Here is a 23,935-nt window from a genome sequence, read left to right on the forward strand (position 1 = left end):
TGTCATAGATGTGGCCACCTCACATCCCACCAGTTCTAGTTTGATCCAGTCTTAACAGGTTTTCAATCCGTAAACTTCGTGGCCTTGTGGTTAATCTGGTGTTTTGTGACAAAGCTGCTGGGACCACACATTTAACTAGAATAGATGAAAGACCCAAAGTCAATTTGCCCTTTGCCCCTGAGGTCGTCCCTATAGCTACACTTTAAAAGAAGTCCTGGAAATGGAATTGCCAAGGCCAGAGTATAAGCGTACATATAATTTTATTACAGACTGATAAAGTTAGCAGGGGACAATCTTAAATGATCTCAGGATCTTTCCTACTCAGCTTTTAATAAGACCGCTCTGCCACGTGCCAAAGTAAACTGACGGACTAAGTATAGATCAGGGAGACCAGTTGGTGCCGTTCCAACGGCTGGGGGTCCCAGACTGCATGAAATGGAGAACTCGAACCGGGGGCCAGCATGCATCGGTGTCCACTTCCTGCCTGTGGGTGAAATCAGCTGCTGCTTCCTGCTCCTGCCGCCATGGCATCTCCGTCTTGGTGGGCTACATCTTGTGGAACTGTGAGCCAAAATGAGCACTCCCTTCTTCAGGTTTCTTTTGTCGGGTGTTTTGTCATAGCAACAAAACAAAATCCCAGCACTGAGAAGGGGAAGTGGAAGAAAGTTCCATCCCTGGCTGAGGAGACACTTGCAGCTGATAACTGTTGGCCTGGGGAGAAACGGTTTTCTCCAATGTGAGTTTATCAACCACACTCCAAGATGTGCTCAGGAGTAGTTGGCTAACACAAATGAACTCTGCTTTTTTTGTGTGTGCTTTTGTTTTGTTTGTTTTGGTTTTAAGGCTTTTTTTTTTTTCTTTTTTTTCTGAGAGAGAAAAAGATCATGAGGTTAGATTCAGGGAGAATCTAGAAGTTGGGGGAGGAGAAAGAATCAAAACATATTGTATGAACAAAAGCCAATAACATATTTTTAAAATGTGGATAAATACTGATGTTACCTTAAAACTATAGCTTATATGAAGCAAAAGCCTAACTTTTCTCTTGGTCCAAAATCCAAGACTGTCCCTGGCAGGTCAGTACTGTTAAGGAGCTATTCCGAGTTACAAAACCTAAAAGGATGTCTAAAAGGATGTTCAGTCAACCAAATTAGGAAACCAGAAGCAATGGATGCTTTTAATTTCTCCCTGTCTTCCACCCTATAACTTTTTTTTTTTTTTTAAACAGGGTCACATTTAGCCCAGATTAGCTTTGGACTCACTATGTGATTGAGACAACAGGGTCTGGACCTTTGATCCTCAGGTCTCCAGCTCCCAAGTGCTTGAACTAAGTGTGTGCCACCACACCTGGCTTACCCCCTTATCACAAACACAATAATAGGATTTACAGACACTGGTTGTCAGGTAACAGAATCATAGCTGCTCACAATAAGCAATAGATTTGGATTTACGTGGGGGTTTGTGTGTGTGTGTGAGGTTGAACTGATTTGTAATTGATTTTATTCGGTAATTTTTTTTTTCCTCTAGCAATCTGGAATGTTTTTGAGCAGAGCGGTATCATCTGCTTAAGAAATGTCATTGATTATTGAGTGCAGGATATGTTTTCAGCACCGGAGTCATAATTCTCTAGACTCAGAGCTTTCATTTCTAAAATAGAACAAAGTTCCCATAGCGTCCATTTCATAAAAGATCACCTTCAGAATCTGAACTAATGCATTTCTGTTTTGTTGAGTCGGCAATTAGTCTCAGCACGGAAAGTACTGATGACTGCTCAAATATCCCATAGTCTTTGGCTTGGTATGAGTTCCCTGTCCAATGTGTAAAGTGCTTGCCTTGGAAGCACCGAGTTTAATCCCAAGCATCCGCGTGAGAAATGCTGGGCATGTTGTCTTGTGTTGTAATCCCAGTGCTATCGAGGTGGAGACAGGTGGATCCCCGGGGCTCAGTGGGTGGCCAGCCTGGTCCACTGGGAGTGTTCTAGGCCACTGAGAGTCTCTGTCTCAGAAGAAAACGGATGGACCGGATAAAATAATCCATTTGAGTTTGTAAGCTTCAAAGCTTTGTTTATGCTCTTTTGTTTTAAGCTTTGAGCTTAGTTGTATCTGTCCTTCTGTAGCTCATGACTTGGTTATGTCGGGATTGTCTGCCACATCTTCTCTCAATGTTTTGTAACAGAAAAACAATAACCTGATGGTGACGTGATGGTATTTACCTAGGTTTAGAAGTGAGCCCAATCAATGATGCTTCTACTGACCCGCAAAGGATGCTGGTCTCCTGGTTCTCGGTTAGGACTGATGCACAATATGCTGAGTTTGGGGGCCACCACACATCGAGTCGGAGGTGCAGGGGGCAGATATAGAACCTGCAATGTTTCTCTTTTGTATACACGACGGTTTAGATAAACTCAAACTCCCTAACATTCCCCAGTTCTAAAAACCTTTATAAATGCAATTGCAGGTCTACCCAACCACTTTTCATGACAACTCAGCTAAAGGGTGTGAAATACTGTTTGTATGCATTCTGTATGTTCACGAATCCCCCACGGTACTCACAGCTGTGAAATACTGAAGAAAAAAAAAGCGAGTACCAGACCATAATAATATCCAATATCCGTTACTGGAGTCCCATGCAATCAATTAGCACAGAATTATTAGATGAATATTCATTATTTACAGGGCCCCAACCTGAAGTCAGGACCAAGAATAAGGACCAAAAAAAAAAAAAAAAACTTAAAAGAAACATAACTCTGCTAGGACTCTGAGCACCTACAGTTTTACAAAGTCAGTTAAATACACATTCAATTTAATCATTCTTTACAATTTTTAATTATATGTATTCCTTTTTATTTTATATATTCTTAGGGGGTTTCCGTTTGCTTTTCGTTTTGAGACAGCATCTCATTTATTAGCTGAGACTGTTGTGGAACTTACATAATTGCCCAGGCCATTCTTGAACTCATGGCAAACCTCCTGCTTCAACTTTCTAAGTGGTACAATTATAGGCATGACCCACCAGGCATAGCCTGGTCTTGATTTTTCAGATATGTTATTCCACATGTTTCTCTACATAAACACAACTTTTTGTGTTATTCTCATTAAGCTTGTAGTGCAATGACTGGTGCAAAAATTACTTAGACATGGCCCTGAGACTGCTCCATGCCCTAGAGAACTCAGATGTGCGTTCTCCTTACGAAAGAAAGTAGGTAGCACTATACATCTGAAACAAACCATCATAAACCATTTGAAGTTTTCCTGGCTGGTCGTGGGGAAAACATAATAAATCAGGGTGCTGGTTTTCTACCACACCACATCATGATTCTCTATGCACTTCTAAAACACACACCACACATGTAAGATACACGTATACCACATACACAACACACATATGCACACGCACATTCATGCATGCATGCATGCAGGCACACCCACGTATAACACACACACACACACACACACACACACACACTTGTTGCTTTTAATGGAAGAACATTCTCAATTCCTCTCAGAACTTTTGTTTATATTCCTGTCTGCCCCCGTGTCTGGCTCTATTTTAATTTATTCTTCATTTCATACACAAAAGACTGCCCTAATCCCCTCTCCGGCCGCTGAAGTATGTCCAGAACTTTTCCGTAGAAAAGGGCCTTTCTTCCTTAATCCCAGGCCAGAGTTGAAATGAATCTAAACAGGACTTAAACGGCCCGACATCCTCATGTCACTACCGACTTCTCCTTCAAAGGGGTACTTTGGACGGCAGGTGGAGTTATAATTATAGATTAGAAAAAAGCAACATCAGCAGCTGTCACTTCTGTTTGTTCCCAGCTATAACTGTCATCAGTGGGCAAACTGGCACAAACAGGCCTCTGCGAGTGGAAAACATTTAACCCTGGACTCACTACACGCTGGATCCTCGGGGCAGCCGGAGCACCGGAGGAAACCTGACTGGCTGCAAGTAAAGGGGGGAACCCGGAGCACCGATCTGAAGGCAAGTCTTCAGGGACAGCCGGACATTTGAAGATTCGTCTCCCCGTGGGAGACGCCAAAGAAACAGGTTAGTGCGCTTGACAATTTATGCTCTTGAACATGACCTTGGTGCTCGGTGGGCTAGGGTTTCTGACGGAGCCTAAACAGAGGGTGAAGGGGTAAATGGGAGCAAGGGAGGTTGGTGGGAGACTGGTACTTCAGGTGGCCTGCCTGGACAACCTCGGCTTCATGTGCTGCGCTCCTCCCCCGTGCCCAGTGTGCTCTCCTCAGGGAAAGAGGCAAGGCAGGGATGGAAAAGTGAAGCCTGTGTGGCAGGCTTCCCTCCGGTCTGTAACGTCACTCACTTCCGTAGGCAAAAGGCCCTGGCCTGTTTTTTTGTTTGTTTGTTTGTTTTTGTTCTTAATTAAAATCAATAATGTTGGAGGATAAATCAGTGTGGGTTGGTTTTTTTTTTTTTTTTTTTTTTTTTTTTGGTTGCCATGAATACAGCTGCCAACTCCTACTTCTGTAGAGAAAATGGACAAATTGCAGTTGGATGCTTGCCTGTCTGAATGAATCATTTTCTTGCTTGTGGTAGAGTGTATGATGCAGACTGCCCTGTAGGAAGAATATCCCCTTGAGCTTTTGTGAGTGTGTGTGTATTATAATTTGACCTAAAAACTGCTTGTTTTCAGTCTGCGTTGCTCTGTGAGAAGCTCCTCATAGTTCCTTCGGAGGAAAGTTAATACTTTAAAGAAATCTCATTTTGTTTGCACGTGACCTATGCTAGCCAGTAGCTGAGCAAGATCTGCAAACAAAAGGTCAGCTTTGAGCTATCTGTCTCCAAGTCAGATAGTGAGAAGAGAAGGCACACCACAGGGCTCAGGGAAAACCAGGCTTCAGGCTCCATTCTCATCCTGCCCACAGGTACGGGGCAGATCCGGAACACGGAGTCACTGGGGTGCCTACCACTCAGCTGGTAGGGTGCTCGCCTAGCATGCACCGGACTCAGCGCCGAGCAAACTAGGCAAGGTGGCATGGTTCTACAATTCCAGCACTCACTCACGTGGTGGGTCAAAAGTTCAAGGTCATCCTTGGCTAAATACCAAGTTCAAGGCCAAATCGGGATGGCCCTCTCTTAAAAAAGAAAAGAAAAAACAAACAAACAAACTCATTTTGTTCGGCTTTGAGCAGGAAGTCAGCCACCAAGCATTTCACTGAGACTTTCCAAGGGCAAGTGCAGCTTTTTGACATCAGGCTTGTGGCTCCTTTTGGAAGGCACAGAATGCCAACTGCACATCCTAAGAGCCACTTAGAGAACCTCACAGCCCAGTAAGGACACCCAGAGTACCAATCAGTTACACTGGCCCATGGGCCTGGCTTCTTCCTTACAGTAGTAGCTCTGGCTTTCTAAGACATGATTCCTGATTTTGACCTCTTAGGAAGTTTAAAGATGGAATCAATACCTATATACGAATTTTAGCAGACACTGGCCCAACCAATGAATACTGGCTTTAAAAAACATCAATTTAGAGGCTGGAGAGATGGATCAGTGGTTCAGAACACTGGTTGCTCTTCCAAGGGACCTGAGTTCAATTCCCAGCACCCACTCGGCAGCTTACAACTGTCTGTAATTCCAGCTCTAGGGGATCTGACACCCTCACACAGACATACATGCAGGCAGAACACCAATGTACACGAATTTTTAAAAAAGGTTAAACAAACAAACAAACAAAAAACCCTATCAGTTTAGTAAACCAATTTTCTAAATCCTCCTGGCATTACATGGCATTACAATGTGTCTAATTCAAGGGTTAATTTTGGTTATTTATTGAGTAATAGCTACAGACTCTATAATAATACTTATCAATTACAGATATTTCAGGGCCTCTAAAAACACTCTTTCCAGAGAATACCTTCTTCCCCTTCTTTGTCCCAGGCCTACTACTGAGGTGCTAATTGATGATATGGTGGTATCTACAAATTCTAAAGTGTGAAGGGAGTGGGAAAATTATGAGGGTAAGGGTGAATTGCCTAATTCGTTGTTGGCTTTAGTTTCCTTTGGTTAAAAAAAAGTGTATGCCGTTGTTGACATCACCCATGTTTTGTCTTCTTGCTCTTCTAGAACAAACCTATCCAAGATGACTGTCACTTACTCCAGTAAAGTAGCAAATGCAACTTTTTTTGGATTTCATAGGTTGCTCCTCAAGTGGAGAGGCAGCATCTACAAGCTGCTGTACAGGGAATTTATTGTTTTTGCTGTTCTCTACACAGCTATCAGTCTGATGTACAGGTACTTCCGTTTTGCATGTCTCCTTAAATGGCCCTCAGACGTTATGTAAGAATACAGGCTCAAAAAAATCGGATCCCCTTGGTTGCCGCTGGCCTTCGCATCACGTAACCCCTCTGCATGAACCTCTCTGGCGTCTTCTCTTTGGGAGGGTATTTTAATCCACACCTAACCATGTATTACGAGTAAGGGACAGCAACTGTCAGAGACAACGGGCTCCCATTCCAGGTCCACAGGAATCGATCCTGCCGAGGTGTTGGCCATGCTGCTTTAGCCTTAAATTGAGAGAGTTATGCTCACACCTTATCGTGTGATGATTAACGGCAAAGCCCACAGACAACTGTTTCCGTGCTTCTCTGAACGATGTCATTCAGAGTCTGAACTTGTGATCTGACAGCTTGTTGCAACCCCATAGTGAGTTAACATAAGGGTGAATAGAGTTTACGTACGAGGCAGCATTCTTTCCCTCAGTCTGGATGGTAAGCTCTGACACGGTATGGGGTCCTCCACCTTTACCAGTGTTTCAACCAAAGAATTAAGGCCTGAAGAATAATTTGCTCTCTTTATGTCTTCTCATTTCAGGATGTCACGTTTGCAAAAGGAGGTATATATTCTTTATAGCATAGAGATGTGTGCCAGTTGGGTTGATAGAAACTTTGAGGGCTAGCATATCCACCTCTCACAACTAAAAATTATAGTCTTAATAAAAGTTCATCAGTGTGATAAAAAAAGAAGCTTAGTAGTCATTAAACTAAAACTGAATCATACTGGAGGAGGCTTAAAGGCGGATTTAAGATTTCTGAGGGTGTATTTTCACCTTAGCTGGGTATAAAAGTTTTCTTCTACCACAGGCAAACAAATTGTGAATTACCGTCTTACCCACATCATTCTTTGCAGCTATGAGACTACACTTGGAGAGGAGGGATATTCATTCTGTTGTCTGATCGTTACCAAAAGCAAACCCTGAACAACTATTTTGTTACCCATCAAAACTTCCAGCCTAAGGCTGAGGATTTAGCTCAGTTGATAGTGCCTGCCTAGCAAGCACAAAGCCCTGAATTCAATCCCCAGTACTCCTTCCCTCCTCACAAAAAAGGCCTGATGGCACACACCTGTAATCCTCATATGGAGGAAGCAGAGGCAGAAGGATCCACCTTTTGTTACTTGGGCTATTAAAAAACCCAGTCTCAAAACCAAAATACAAGAATCCCAAATTGTCTGCCTGGCCCTAGCTTTACATGCTAGAATAGATTTTGTAGGACTGGGGAATTAGCTTGATAGTAGAATGCTTGCCTAGAAAGTACTAACCCCTGGGTTCAGTCCCCAGTTCAAAATAACCAAAACAGAAAACACCAAGGCAAAAATTACAAGAGCAGATTTTGTCAAACGTCCTTAGAGACTTCTAATATGTTTCAGATACCTTATATATTTCCTCAACAGCTTAATTATATGACGCTCGAGCCTTCAGAACACAAAATGAAGGCAGATTAGTGGTGTTCCAGGATAACTGTCTCATTAGTTCATTTTTACGAATGTGAGTTTGCTGTTGCTTAGAATAGAAAAGCCCTGAGCACAGTTGCTGTATTGTCAGAAACTCTCCCTGGGATCTCAACCTTTGTTCCAATATCAAACCTATACCCCAAAATGTTACACAGATTTTCATCTTTCCAAAGATTAAAGACTGCATACATTTATAACACTTGGTTTTTCCTTTTAAAAAAAAAGAAGTCTAATTTTCTAAATTTTTACAAAAGTAGATCTGTTTTAGCTTGAAGATTTACCAAGAATTGTTGGATTACTCAGTCAAGAAAGTAAAGCAGACCTTTGGGAAATATGACCATAGTTCTTATTTTGCCTAATATTGACTTTGATCTTATCTCTTCCAATTTGGAGGAATTTGATAAAAATAATCTCTGTGGTATTTTCTAGCTAAGATTTCTGTGTCTATTAGTCATATTTCTTTGGCCAGTTAGTATTAATATAACCCATTTTGGTACTATGTTTGAAGACATGTGCTTAACAATATTTATGTATTTGATATTTTTTATCTTTACAATGCCATAAACTGAAGAAAAAAAAAAAACCGAGACTCCTAGAGATTTGACAATACAGCCAGCCTAAATCTATGGCTGACCTGTTGTAGACCCTGGCTTGGCCTAACTGATCCTAAGAGCCACACTTTCCATTTAAAGACCCTTTGACCACCTCTACATATGTACCGGAAGGCTACTCTGTCCGAGACTTGTTACCAACATGACCCTCACAGGCCTGTGAGTCCAGCCAGTGCCTCTCCCTGACTCCATGAACTCTGTCGCCTCATCCAAAGCTGACACAGAAACTTCACATACCCCTGTTCCCCAAATTGTTTCTTCACCACTACCAGCTCCTGAAAATACTCCACCTGCAGCCCCATTGGTTGGACACTGTCCCCTCACTACTCCTCTGCTTCTTTATCAACATTCCACTCACGCAGGGGAACTTCTGACATTTGTTCTGATAGACCTCTCCGTAGACTTCTTCATTCTTTAGATGAACTGCTCTATTGATCTGTGCAAATTCTCATATGGCTTCTCTTTCCACATTTTGGTAATTATTATTAACCCGCTTTTAGATTTATTTTGGCTCTGAATTCCCTCTCTAAAGCATCATAATGGTCTAATTATGGTCAGGTGTGTTTAGCAATCCCAGAAAGTAAGCTTGGGGAGGTTAAGTCAGACCTACCAGAGAAGTTTGAGACTGCAGCCAAATGCAACAGTGAAAGTTTCCACCTTTAAAATTAAATCGGCTTGATTTATATTCCCAGTAATTGTGAGTGTTAAAGTAAACAATTACAATATCACCTGACATGTAATACACACAATCTAGAATGTGTTAATTAACTTAATTAAATTAATGAGCACAGCATTAAATGCTAAATGTTGTCACTGAATAATGACTTAAATACTCTGACACACCAAATCAATACTCTCTCTCTCTTTTTAAGTATTCCTAATGAATAATTTAAAATCGGAAACCAGGCCTGGTAGTCCAGGCCAATAACCTCAGCTGCTTGTGTGGTTGAGGCAGGAGAATGACAAGTTTAAGACCTGCTTGGTTTACAGCAGTGGTTCTCAACCTTCCCAACACTTCCAGCCTTTAATACAGTTCCTCATGTTGTGCTGACTCCCCAACAATACAATTATTTTTGTTGCTACTGTATAACTGTAATTTTGCTACTGTTATGAACCGTAATATAAATAATTTCGGAGACAAAGGTTTGCCAAAGGGATTGCCGGCCACTGGTTGAGAACCGCTGGTCTACAGAATGAGGCCAGGCCAACCTGGGCAACTTAGTGAGACACTGTCTCAAACATCAGAAGGGAAAGAGCGGGCTGGGGATGGAATTCAGTGATTGTCTGCCTGGCCCTAGCTTTAATTATCAGACCTGAGAAAGAAAAGGAAAAAAAAAAGGCACACAGGAGGCAACCCCTTAAAGCACGTCTTGAACGAATACACTTGGGTATTTTCAGAATAACTTTTGTAACATATCTTTCTCCAAAATCCAATGAACCAGTTATATAAAACTTTAAAGATATAAAGCTTTAAGAAGCAAAGTGGTTAACAAATCCGTTATTGAACGGCCGACAGATTTATGTGCTAAAAACTTTAATGCTTGAAGCACGAGGCAAATTTTTTAAACTCTGGAGGCACATCAGCTTAAAGAGAAATAAACAAACAAAACAGAGCTCCTTAAAACCAAACCAAACCCCACCTGAGATTCTTTGTGCTTAGCTGTTTGCACTTGATGCCGCCTGCAGAGCAGGTACAGCAGTACCACATCATAAAGGGCTGTGCGTTTTATTTTTGCTCCAGATTGTTACTTACAGGAGCCCAAAAACGTTACTTTGAAAAATTATCAATTTACTGTGACAGATATGCTGAACAAATTCCAGTAACCTTTGTGCTTGGTAAGTATAGGTCACACGCAGAATGCAGCCGCACAGCTGTCTCCGTTAGATGACACAGATGACTGCATGAGAGTGCTTCCGGGCTGTGAGGCATGCCGGGAAACCCGCTGCTTGCGATGGCGCACAGCCGCATCCCTCAAGTTTGCCTTCCAGGGCTGCTTCTGCTGAGTTAACATGGGACAGTTTGAGGTCATAATCCGCTGTTGGACGATTGAGCTTTTTCTTCACTAACTCTCCATTTTTGCAGTCAATATTTGAGTTCTAATACCCACTTACTGGGTGTCCTGACCTTGCCAGGCACATATGACACTCCCTTCCCTCTTGGGGGGCAAAAAAAAAAAATCCCAAGGTATGAATGGTAACATACTTTCATATCCCAAACCCCCAAGAAGGCTAAAATCCTGCTAAAAGTGTGTCCGTGGAGACGCCTGCTGTAAGAAACCGCATGGTGACGTGTGGTTACACCCACAGGGTTTTATGTCACTCTGGTGGTGAACCGGTGGTGGAATCAGTTCGTGAATCTGCCTTGGCCGGACAGGCTCATGTTCCTCATCTCCAGCAGCGTTCACGGGAGCGACCAGCACGGGCGCCTGCTCAGAAGGACGCTGATGCGCTACGTCAACCTCACGTCCCTCCTCATCTTCCGCTCGGTGAGCACAGCCGTGTACAAAAGGTTCCCGACCATGGACCACGTGGTCGAAGCAGGTACTGTGTCCGCTCTCTTCGCGAGGGCTCTTGTCCGGATAGGAGCCACCAAAAGTTATTCTGAAAGTACCCAAGTGTATTCGTTCAAGACGTGCTTTAAGGGGTTGCCTCCTGTGTGCCAGAACTATGCTTAAAGGGGAAAAGATGAGGGAGATAGGATTCCATCCCTCGAGAAGTTTACTAGGGAGGCAGAGAAGTAGCTGAAAGTCAAGATGTCTTGAGAGTACAGTGATGATCGGTCATTAAAGCGACCTTTCAAACGCATTACCTTACAGCTTTTCAGGACTTCATGGCGATTGTTTTTATTTTGTTTCTTTGTTTTGGATTTTGTTGTTTGTTTGTTTTTTTTGAGATACATTATCGATATGTAGCCCAGGCTGGCCTTGAACTAACTGCAGTCCTCCTGCCTCAGCCTCCCTGGTGGTGAGATTACAGATGTGAGCCACCATGCCTAGTATATAGCTATTTCATTTAGGTCTCAAGACATCCTGACAACGGTAGAGGGTGGATTTTAAGAGATTGCAGGCTGTCCGGAATCACATAGCTGTCTAGTGAAAGGAAGAGGATTAAAATTCAAGCTCAGAAACACTATGATAACATGTGTCTTGAAGTCAGTTCTGGAAGGAGCCTGCTTGCTTGTCAGTTTCCATCCAGGTAAACTGAACGAAGCCCTCCACCCCAGATGTGATAGCGAAAGGCTTTGTCAGGGTGGACCCGGTGTCTCTCCTGTGCTTCATAAGATGGTGCACATAGCTATTCTGCCCAGGTCCCTGGGCCGAGCGTGCTGAAAATGAGTCGTGTGTAAAGGATATTATGTAAATATTTAGCAAAGAAGCCGTTAAACCAGCCTTCAGTGGAGTGAGGATGAAGTAAGATCATTCTTGGCCCATATTGATGATTTGAGAACTTGGAGAATTCTTTTTTCATTTAGGCTGCAATATAATGAAATCAAGTTGTAATCTTCAGTTTCCTTTTCCCTCCAAGAAGAATATTGGGGTATTTTTTTTGGTTGTTTGGTTGGTTGGATTTTGGTTTTTAATTTGCTAGCTTTCTTCTTCTTTTGTTGTGTGTGTGTGTGTGTTTTGATGGGTGACACAGATAAATAATTTCTAAACATAGCACAAGGGTTGGAATTCTTACTCCATCACTCACTAGTCACATGACACTGTTTAGGCACTTAGCCTTTCTGTGCCTCATTTTCCACCTCTATAAAATGGGCTTATGCTGGCACCTATATGTTGTATACCTAGTAGGTTCACTATGAGAAGAACTAAGTAAGTTAACATTGGGCAAGTGCTATGTGATTTCTTGCTGCTATAAAGGAATCATCTAGAACAGTGTAGCACAGCAATCTGGTCAATTCCAAAGACTCCTGGTGCCCACGACATCCCAGATCTTCTTGATCTATTTTCGCCGTGAGATTGAGAGAGTTGGGATGGTGAGTTCAAGCAAAGGTGTATGTGAAAAACTTGTGGGGTACAAGGAATTAGTGGGGGTTCCAGGTAGAAGGTTGAGTAGCCTGGCAAACACACAGCGGTATTGTGTAGAACTCCAGGAACCAAAACCAAGTTAACTGCATGCTGGCCTCCAAATGCAAAAGTAGAATAGCTTCAGAATGACCTGAAACACTTCTCAGCAACTTCACCTTCTTCCCCTACAGTATACAGAATAATGATACTGAGAATGACCGCCTTTGAAGAAAGGCAGAAAAACAAGGGACGTTTGGGCCACCCAAATGGAGGATAAAAGCTAAAGTTCATTTGCGTGAACGAAGGTGCTACTTCTCCAGTCTTGACACATCTGGCAAGGAAGCGCTCCGGCCAGCCCCATTCTCAAAGCAAATTGCATCTTCTTAGTGTCAGCTCTATATTAAAAGCACCGCCAGAGAAGCCACACCAGCCAGTGATAGAGAGGACTTTGGAGCTTCCGGTCAGGCCTGAGCTCCAAGGTCTGCGGGCAAGGGAGTAAAGGGGGTAGGCAGGAGAATGGCATGATTTTTGTCTTCTTTGAGTGTGTTATTTATAACACGCTTGCGCAAATGCCTGCTGCATGCCTGCAGCCAGGCTTTTCCCCTTTCTCACGGATCTGGAATGTTGGATTTTGCTTGTCTCCCTACCATTCCAAGGGAGTCTAAAAAGACTCGTTCACTCACTGCTAAGCATCTGAAGTGGTGCATCTTCAGCTATAGTGTGTCTGCAACAGTGGTCCGCAGACCCCCACACCTCTGCATCTTGACTGACCTGGGTTGTTCATTTAACGTTTTTGTCCTACAAACCTGAACCTCTAGATGTAATGCTTAGACCCCTCACTTAAACATGTTTCCATAACCCTACCTCCTTCCTTGCACTTTAAGTTCGTCTTATCATGTAAACCAGACTTGCCTCACATGGGAATCCTCCTGCCTCAGCCTCCCTAGTGCAGGGATCAAAAGTGGGCATTACCCTTCTTGGCTACATGTCATTTTTTTACACACTGAAGTTGACAAGGACTGAATTTTTTAAGAGATGCTTTAAAGTACAAAATAAAGCAAACAATAACAAAACCCCCTCTTTTTCTGATTCCCGGCAAAAAAAAAAAAAAAAGAAAAGAAAAAGAAGAGGGAGGGGATGAGAGTCATTAGCTAACAAAGTACTGACGATGGAGACAGATTCAGACTGTCACCTCTCTGGAGACTGTCAAGTTCTAGGGCATGGCCTCAGGGACTGAATCTGAGTGACTTGTTTGTGCATAACTAGCATAGCTCTTGGCTTAAAATTCTTAGTTTCTTAGGAGGCTGAAGGAGGCAGAAACTAAGTGAGAGTAAATGGAGCCAAAATCTTTCTCAGAGCCCGTGAGCTCATGACTCATAATCACCGTAAAAAGGTCCTGTTGATCCTGGGACAGACAGTGACAGATACTGGAGGTTGCAGTAAAAGGACTGTCCCAAGTTCAAGGTGAGCCTGAGCCAAACAGCACTACATAGCAAGATCGCGCATCAAAGAACAGAACAGAACAGAAGTGAAAGAGGGTGGTGCTTTTGTTAAAGGGTCAGAGGACACAGCTTGTGCCTGGGGAATGTTAAGTGTGTCCAGGGTGAAGCCTGTGTGCTGGTCGGCTGAACAGAGCTGCAGGAACAGCCCCAGGGCCCAGCACTTCCTGCCGTCGCAGCCAGCACCCTCCATCCATGGCAGCGCTGACTCATGCAGTGTCTGGCCCCTTCCCCCAGAGAGAGGGCTGACTCAGTCTCAACCAGGCTGTTTCCAAGTTGTCCCAACTGGACACACGCCTCAGCCACTTCCTGACCGCCCTTTGCCAGTGCCAAGGTTTCTGGGAAGAATAGGCAGTTGGAGATGGTGGATAAATGTTTGGCAGATGTCCTGAGCCCAGAGCCAGGGCACCTACTCCTGCCTAAGGGGACAGAGGACCGGTAACTATGCCACTATCCGGCACTCTGGGGGCAAAATAAGTGGGCAGTGCCGAGGACACACCCACATCCACACACATCCACACATATTCATCCACACATACATACATACACACATATATACATACATATATATATATATACACCTATACAAACACACATATACAGACAGACACACACAAACACACACATATATACACACAAACACGCCCATATACAAATACCTACATACATGCATACACACATATACATATACACACATACATACCCATACATACACACATGCATACTTATGTACACACATATATTCTCACACACAAACACACACCTATAAACACACATACACATATCCACACACCTTATCTATTGACTCTCCTTCTTAAAATTGCCTATAATAAAAAGTATGTATTTCAGACTTGAGTGCACCCAGCTACTATTAAAACCAATGCTGAAAAGCATCAGGCTCCTAGGGGACAGTTGGTAAGAGGTCGCTGAATCACGGGCTGGGAGATACTGAGAGTGAAGGCTGCTTCACGGAGGCTTCTTGCCTGCACAGCCTCGGTGCGGGGCAGGAGGAAGCAGGTGAGAGGGTGGGAAAATGGAGACCCACAGGGTCCTCTGAGTGCTCAGCGGAGCCAGGCAAGCCAGGCTTTTCCTCGCCAATCTCTAAACGTTCTGTTTTTAAGTTAAACAGTCAAGCTCTATTATCCTGAGGACTAATGTTCTGAAAAACCACACCGCATGCTGCCAGGACAATATATCTGATTTGTTGTAACAGGTTAAATTTCTCAAATTAAAAATAAAGTTGAACTAAAAATAAGTTCAATTATGCTGAAAAGTCCTTGAGGTATGGGCAGCCAGTTATTTTTCCAAAGGGACTGCAGTAGAGGCTCTGCTATTTTGCCTGTTGACTCTGAACTTGTTCTGGAAAATTCTAGTCATTCCAATCACCTGCCCTGGAAAATGTCACTCATCCTAAGTCAAGTGCATGATCCTGGGTCTTTGCTAGCTCTGGTCATGACTTTAGTTAAGTATTTGTATTTTAGAACCAAGCTGAACCCGTATCTTTTACCTAATACTTCACAAGCATCAGAGAAGAAAATAGTTCTCTGTGAAGTTACTCATCAGAAGCACAAAGATGGAAATAGAAAATTACAGACGTACTCTGAAAGAATAAACAAGAAGGCTCCCAGTAACTACCAGGCATTTGCTCATTCGGTAGAGCTCTGTTGGGTGTTAGAGAGCCCGCCAAGCATGTAAGAGGCTCTGAGTCTAATCCCCGGCACTGAGGACAGCCAGACATAGAGGCTTGCACCTGCCATCTCAACACTGGACAAGTAGAGACAAGAGGGGAAGGAGTTCAAGGTTCACCTACATCTGAGTTTGAGGCCCACCTCGGACACATGAGAGCCTGTCTTAAAGTAACTAAATCAAATGACTGATTTACAGAGGAGAGGATGGGAAGATGGCTCAGGGATGAAAAGCACTTGCTATAATTTTGGAGGACCTGGGTTTGATTCTCAGCACCACATGGCAGCAGTAACTCCAGTTGTAGGGGATCCAACACCCTCTTCTGGTTTCCCTGGGCACCAGACATGCACAGGTTATGCATGCATACATGCAGACAGGAATTTATACATGGGTAAATAGTTAGAAAGACAAATACATAAATAAATCTTGTATTTAAGTAACAATAAAGCACAACTGAGCGCACACGGTATGCCAGGCATTAGGCTGGCATACGGGCACAGTGTAAGCAAGGACACAGTGAACAGCCCCTGTCCTCAAGGATCAGCAAAAATTACCATACATTTTGTCCCCGCGCTAATCATTTTTAGAGGTGAGCACAAGTGGATTATAGCTGAACTTCTTTTCTCTCTTTTGCATTTCTCTCTCTTCCTCTTAAGTGAATGTTCTCCTTTTATGCTCAGTTAATAAGACTATTTAAACACAATCACCTTGAAAGAAAAGGTTCCCTTTTTCTCTCTTAAGGCCCTGGAACCTTCAACAAGGTTCCCAGAGCTTCTCCTGAGACTAGTGGGGCCCTGGCGAGACTCCACTGGAGTTTTCAGTCACTGACTCACAGGATAGAAAATGCAAGGAGCACTAGGTGGCCAAGTGTCTGTCGAATGGCACCCCTGACTTAATGCGCAGCCGGCCGAAAGGCCAGGCCCGTCTGTGCTTCTGGCCTGGCCAGATCCTATAATCTGGGATGTCTCCCTGAGAAAAGCGCTTGGATTCTGTATACTTACTCCTGCCCTTCAGCCTGCTGTCGTTTTCTTGGGTGTGTTCCTGATTCCCAGGCTCCTTGGGGCTCTTGAAGTGCCTGAGTGCCCTGAGTTAGAGGAGAGGTGGCCAAGATGGACAGTGTTCTTCACACCTGTGCCAGCTTCCTCTGCTGGCTGAACTTTTAGAGGCTGAGTCAGTTGCTCCTGTAGTCTCACATGATGAGGCCGAACAGAGAGAATGTCACCCTGTGAGTGAAACCTGGCTCAGCATGTGCACTTCTTGCACACAGGAGGCAAAGCGCAAGGCAGAACTGGCTCTCCTGGAACTCACGCCACCAGTCCCAGCCTCAGTGACTAGAGTGACTGTGCCCAGGGCTTCTGAAAATATGATCACAGCCACTCAATTGCCAAGGGATTTTTTTTCTTTTTTCTTTTCTTAAGACAAAATGTTACCATGTGTCCCAAATGTGTACCACTATGCCGAAATGCATTCTTTTTGTATTTGTTCTGTTTCTTGTTTGTTTGTTCATTTTGAAACTACAGTGTAGTCGGGGTTAGCCTGGAACTCACTATGTAGCCCAGTCTGACCTGAAACTCATGGCAATCCTCCTGCCTCAGCATCTCAAGTACTAGGATTACAGTCATGTGCCGCCATGCCTAGCAAGAGAGTTCCTGTAAGTTGCAGGCTCATGGGCAGCCTAGGGAATGTGAATCGCTGGGGCTTAGGCACAGTATTCCAGAGATGCTGTTCAAAAAAACAACCCAGACCACAGCAGAATATTTGGTTTCAAGAACTCTGAAATGCCCAGCCTTCAGACCATTGTTCCCAGAGGATCTTTTTGTTTGTTTGGTTGTTTGGTTGTTGGTTGGTTGGTTGGGTTTTTTGAGACTCTATAGCCGTGGCTGTCTTGGATTCAATTTGTAGACCAGGCTGGCCTTGAACTCGCAGAGACCTACCTATCTCTGCCTCCCTGAGTGCTGGGATTAGAAATGTGCACCGCCATGTCCAGCTACACTGAGGGTCTTTTAAAACTACTGAGATCTGAGGTTAGAGAGATGGCTCAGGGGGTAAAAATGCTTGCTGCCAAAGCTGATGGCCCAAATTTGATCCCTTGCACTCACATGGTCAGAAGGGAAATGGCTCTCACGAATCTCCTCTTGACCTCCACACACATGCTGTGAAATGTGCAACCATATGTTCATACAAAACACTTATAACTAAATAAATAACATTTTAAAAATTAAAAACACCACTGGTGCCCAGCTCCTGCTCCCAGACACGAGGATTCAGTACCGTGCTAAGATGTGGCAAACCTCAGGAAATGCTGCACATTAATTCCTTCAATTGCAAGTTGCCATGATTCTGTCCATTCAAGGCAAGAGAAACTCAGAGGCATCCGCCTGACAAGGAGCTACAAGCACTAATGGTGTGTATGCCCTTTCTTGTGTGTGTGTCATTGCGTAGGATACAGTGTCCTGCCGAGTGGAAAGCCACTTCAGGGTGGAGAGGTGGATGTTTCGGTCATATCAGGGACAGAAAGGGCTAACGCTCCTCAGTCACTATTGCCACCTCAAGTGCTCATTTTCCTCTGCTGCTGTACCTATTCCAGGGCTCTGACCTTTGGGCTGTAACTCACTGTCGGGTTCTGAAATCATTTTAAAAGCTTCTGAGCGTCATTTTTAGTGGGATTAAATGGGAGTACAGAAACAACGCCATCCTGTATGATAATCAGAGAACGCACAGGGTAGAGGAAATGACAACTCCGTTCTGAACCACACATGTCCCGCTGTGGCCCATTGTCTATGCGTTGCCCTGCAGTGCTGTCAAGATATGCCTCTCCAGTCTCGCTTTGCATCTCCCCAATTCCTCCTGCTGACAGGGTTATCTGAGCCTCTCCCACTATATTTAAAGGGCATCTCCCGTCGAAGTGGTGGCTCTGCTGCACGCATTTGGAAATAAGCCAGAGACATTGGGATCCTCTTGAAAAAGCTGTCCCCGACAAGACTCAGGCGCTGACTGTGTAGCTTACTCTTAGAGGAAGAACTGGTGTCAAACCCATTTTGTCTTTGTTCTTGGGGCTGCAGAGCTGTGGTCCTTCTGCTAATAGGGCCTCTCTGTGAGGCCAAAGGTACCCATGTCCGTTTCAGTCAGAAGGAAAGCAAGCCAACTAGGTACACAGTAGGCAGATCTGTGACAACAGGGATCTCGCCTGTCTATCGACTGGAATTATTCCTTCGGTTTAGGGGCATAACAAATCTGCCTTCCACTCCATCGAACTACAACTCAGGTTGTAAATCAGCAGAAACATCCATCTCTAAGCCTAGGTATATGGATCTCTTATCCTGATTAGACATATTAAAGAAAGCTGTTTTCTGGACAAGCGTCAAGAAAATCACTGGGCAGAGCAGAGCCAGCCAGAATGAAGAGTCGAGAGGCATTCTAGGTACATGCAGTGTGGCTTTGCCAAGCCGGAGGGAGGGCCTGAAGGAGAGAGGCATGTGGCCACGGGGTAGTGGCAGGCCAGCCAAAATGCAGCACATCAATAACTGTAATTAATCTGCCTTAGATGAGGGTAACAAAAAAAAAATTAATTTTAAAGTATCAGTGTCTAGTTACAGCAACCTGAGATGCTGATGAAGAGAACACCCCACTTCATAACTAATGGCCCCTCAATGGATTTGTCCACTGCTCTAGAGCTTTTCTTTCAACTGACCATCAATTTGATTTCCAAAATAGGGTTACTTTAGATGTCTGAGCCAGCAGGGAATGACTGAGTAATTTCCACTGTATTCTCCTGGACAATGCATTAATTCTGTCTCTTCATTTGTCTTTCCCAGAACCTATTACATTATCAATAACTTTGGGCTGAAAACTTGAAAATCACCAGCTTTCTTCCCTCTAGATGACCTCTCCAATCAATAACCATCCTTCCCAGACTGCAGGACCCAGCTGCAGCTTTACCATTGGCACTAACCAAGCCCTCGCTCTGCATATTTGCTTTCTGCTTAGACACCAAGAAAGGACTTGCTAACACAACTTGATCCACAGTCCTGAATAAAAAAATAACCAGACACAAAGTTATTCCTTGGCCAAATTACAGAAATTGTAGCCAGTATGTAAGTGGGGTCTTTTTTTAAAATTGCACTCCAAATCCCAAGAATCTAAGTGTTGGACAATTGATATGGGATAGTTAAAGCTAGGCTTCCAGCTAAAGGAGGGACAGCTGTGGCAACTTTACGCCCCAAGTGAAGAAAAGCCAAGTTTATCCTTTGACTGTTTCTTAAAGCATAAGAGGCAGTTTGTTCTTGAGCCAAGTAAGAGTGACCACGGCCTTGGAATATGGATTCAGGTTGCTCCAAAACACATGTTCCACAGAGAAGTGAAGATTTCACTGGTTACAGAACAAAGAAATTCATAGCCCAAGGCTAACTTCTTATAATAACATTTAATCATGTTCTACAAGCTGTTTTTTTTAAAGGCAGATGATCTGGATCATGCAATGTATTAGTCAGGGTTCTCTAGAGTCACAGAACTTATGGAATGAATAGATACATTATTCATTCTATATAAATTATTCTCTATATATGAATGTATATTTATTTTATGTATATTGTTTATAAAAATCAATTTTATTAGATATTAATTTTAGCTTATTTTGTCTCTGAAATGTGTATATTAATTAATGTTCTTACGAAGCAGTCATTGAAGGAGTGCTGCTGCCCTCTATATACTGATTTTTACTCTCTAACATACAAATATAAAATAGAGGTAAATTATAAATATGTATATAAACAAAAACAATTTGTGTTTAACCTTAGCTCTGTAGAAAAACCCATGAGATCTCTCTGTAAACTTACAGGATAAATTCATCGAGTGTTTTTTTCTCTAGGGAAAGAAACAACATGGTTAGGGCAGAAAACAGGCTTATCTTCTCCATTTGGCCTTTTTGGATATTTATGCCATTCGCATTAATTAACCTTTTTTAAGGTAAAAATCAAGCATAAAATGTAAGCTTTATAAGTATATTCCTTCATATGCAGACGTTGAGAAATGAAGCTGGAGAGATGGCTCAGCAGTTAAGAGCACACACTGCTCTCGCAGAGGACCCAACTCAGTTCTCAACACTCACTCTAACGCCTCTGGCTTCCGAGGGCACCCACACACATACATGCACACACTCATGATTTAAAATAATAAAAATAAATCCTCTGTCAGTGTTTCTTCATTAAATAAACCTAACACCTTGTTCTTCTTCTTCCCTTGTGTGGGGAGAGAGGGAGTGAAGGAGGAACCGGAGAGTGTCAGTGAGGCATTATTCCTTAGCACGGACTGTGCTGAACTCTTCCCGCATGTTTCACATCTCAGGAAAGACCCTGCTTGCATGCCTCTCTGATGTGTGGGGCTGGCTTCTCACATGATAGTCAAGCACTCCTCCGCTGAGCTGTATCCCCAGCACCGTCCTTGTAAAGTAGACATAGTTACAGAGGAAAACCTGGAAGCTCAGGGAGGTCACTGCAAACTCAAGCTAATTGCATTTTATAAACACGTGTTTCAAAATGTGTGAAAACTCCTGTGGGGACTAAAAAGACTAATGTAGTCTCTGCCTTTCATGATGTATGATATCACTATACTACAAGTCAAGACTGGGCGCCAGATGGAAGCTGTAAATCGGGGAGATCCCTAGGAGAGGGAAGGAAGGAAGGAAGGAAGGAAGGAAGGAAGGAAGGAAGGAAGGAAGGAAGGAAGGAAGGAAAGCTTCATGGAATGGGGTATTGATCAAGCAGGAGGCTGACAAGAGAAGGCACCACATAAAGAAACAAACAAAAAAATGGCCACATGCCTGTAATCCCAGTATGTGGGACACAGAGTCAGAGGATAAGCAGCATAGAGTCGGTTTAGTGGTTAAGAACATTAGAGGACCAGAGTTCAGATTTCAGCTCCCACATAGGGTGGCTCACAGACAACTGTTAATTACAATTCCAAGGGACCTGATGCCCTCTTGTGGCCACCATGCAAACTCACTTATACACACCCACAGATACACACATATAAATAATTTTTTTAATGAAAGCAAAGTTGCATATAAATGAAATGATGTGCTTATTTACTTTTGCATGCAGAATTAATTACTGGCCACATATTCGATAGCGCATGACACCCTCACCTTTTTCCGAGTTTTGGTTTTGTAATCATCAACAAGAATGTCACTTCCAATACACACATAGCACAAAATGGCAGAAATATGTTCAGGGCCATTTCAGAAATTGCTGAAATTCTGTTCTAATCCCAAGGCAAATTCACTTAACATTTTTTTTTTTTTACAATGAAACTTGAGTCAACAATTCAAATGGCAACTTTAAAAATCAAATGTTCTAAGGTAATACAATTCAAACACGCTAACTGGGTACGTAAACGCTGAGGAGCAATCACTGGAAAGCATTAAGTCTTTGTTTCCTGTAATTAAACCATTATGTTTCTGTAACAGCAGAGTGCTTTATGTGGCTCATGAAAGCATTGCCGTTTGTAACAGAATAGCCGTGGATCTGAACCGAGGCGTTTGAGGCAGCCTCTGCCCATGGTGTGTGGCGACCAGTTATGCTCACTGCGATGTTCACATGCCATGCATTCAGAACCCAGGCTGCAGCCAGTCAGTTAATACGGCACGGGTGTGAGCGGCCAGCATCACCTCGGATTCATTGTGTGTTTGATCTTTGGATCGATTTTTGGTCGTTGTATGTTCAGAAATCTGTTGCCAAATAGTTCAAGACCCACGGTCAGCTCTGCGATCGCATACGGGGCTGTGCCTCAGAGTTTAAGAACCCGTGTCCCAGGCTCATGTGTCTCCTTCCTTACCTTCACTGTCAGCTTGCCAAGATGACGCAATGCTTCACCTATCAGTATATAATGCATGTGCGCTCTGTGAATGTACATGCACACACATACACTCGTGTGCAGAACTCTTCTCTAACACAAATCTAAACTACTGGAGACAAGACTCTACTTCTCAGCCCCCTCCCCTCCCCCAGTGTGCTACTAAAAATGTGGTAATATACATGAGCACTTAACCAAGCGTGTTCACCGTCCTTATTGTTCTTTTGTGTAAAGGTTTTATGACAGCCGATGAAAGGAAATTATTTGACCACCTCAAATCTCCTCATCTGAAATACTGGGTTCCCTTCATTTGGTTTGGAAATCTTGCAACTAAAGCCCGGAATGAAGGCAGAATAAGAGACAGCGTAGATCTGCAATCGCTGATGACTGTAAGTGTTCAGTAAGCCACGAGGAAGAGATGTGGAGAGAACACAGAGCCCACATGTAACAGGTCAGGCCGAGAACTCTGCTCCGTCACTCCAAATTCCAAAGAGCTAGGAAGCCAGTGTGAAAACCCAGTGTACAGGACAGAGAGGGGACAGGAGGGACCCAGACTCCTCCTACGTGTTTGTTGTCTGCACAGCATGCTCTGACGGAGGCTTAGAGGGAAGTGCTAAAGCCAGGGTTGCCAGAGACAGAAGCAACACATTGCCTGTGGGCATTCGCTGTACCTTGCTTCGGGATTCTAGAATCAAATCCTTTTTTCTTTTTCTTTTTCAATGATGGAATGTGGGATGAAACCCAGAGGGCCTTTTGCATGCTAGACAAGCAAACTCCCACTGAACTGAACCCCAACACCCAGAATCAAATCCTAGGGAAGAATAAACCTCAACCCACCCATCCACCAACTTTGAGTAGTCTAAGTTTAAATCAGCCTTTTAGTTGCTCTGGGAAACAAAACAGTGTCTTGCTAAATAAAAGCTCTCAGGCTTCATCAGAGAGATGCATGCAGGAGCTGGATAATCTACTGCGACAGCTCTGACGGTCTCAGGCTTGGATGAGGCTGAAATGAGTAAATGGTTTTCAAACTGAGGTAATATTAGATTCCAGTCTTACATGGATAAGGGAAGGGATCGATGGCTCTCCATCCTTCCTATTACAGATGGATTTTCCGTCAATATGAGTATTTTAAAGCTCCAATTTGTTGGGAGGGCCATTTAGCATGCATTTATACATCTTTTCTAATATCTGTAGTAAGAATGTTTTTGAGGAGAGGAAAGAGTGCTTGCCAAATTTTTCTACCAAAATAACTAGTGATTATTTAAACTGAAGCTTCTTAGTCTCCCATGAGCACTTGGGGCCACTCTATGCATTAAGACTTTGGGTTAGGAAAGCAGGGTTATCCCTGTAACAGCCATCTCCTCAATATTTATAAAAATAGGTCCAGATGTCCTCACCATTTTTTTTTTTCCTTTTTGCAAACGGCTCCATCCTTTGTTTGGCTTTTTCATTCTCAGAACTTTCCTCTTGCAGAAGCCTTGGGCTCCTGCTCACTAGTCTCACAAAGCTGGCCTCAGAGCTCACTGACACGTTG

General features: G+C 43.5%; 1 protein-coding gene across 1 annotated transcript in view; it reads left to right on the forward strand.

The window, feature by feature from the left end:
• The first annotated feature begins 6,097 nt into the window (after positions 1-6,097).
• The window catches only part of Best3 (bestrophin 3), a 35,505-nt gene continuing 17,667 nt past the window's right edge, over positions 6,098-23,935 (forward strand). Inside the window, exons 1-4 of the mRNA XM_055626118.1 lie at positions 6,098-6,249; positions 10,099-10,193; positions 10,665-10,898; positions 22,636-22,790. Coding sequence (XP_055482093.1) covers positions 6,098-6,249; positions 10,099-10,193; positions 10,665-10,898; positions 22,636-22,790 — 636 coding nt within the window. The remainder of the gene's footprint in view (positions 6,250-10,098; positions 10,194-10,664; positions 10,899-22,635; positions 22,791-23,935) is intronic.

Source organism: Psammomys obesus, unplaced genomic scaffold (genome assembly GCF_907164565.1).
Source record: "Psammomys obesus unplaced genomic scaffold, mPsaObe1.curated_primary_1811, whole genome shotgun sequence".
Taxonomy (NCBI): Eukaryota; Metazoa; Chordata; class Mammalia; order Rodentia; family Muridae; genus Psammomys; species Psammomys obesus.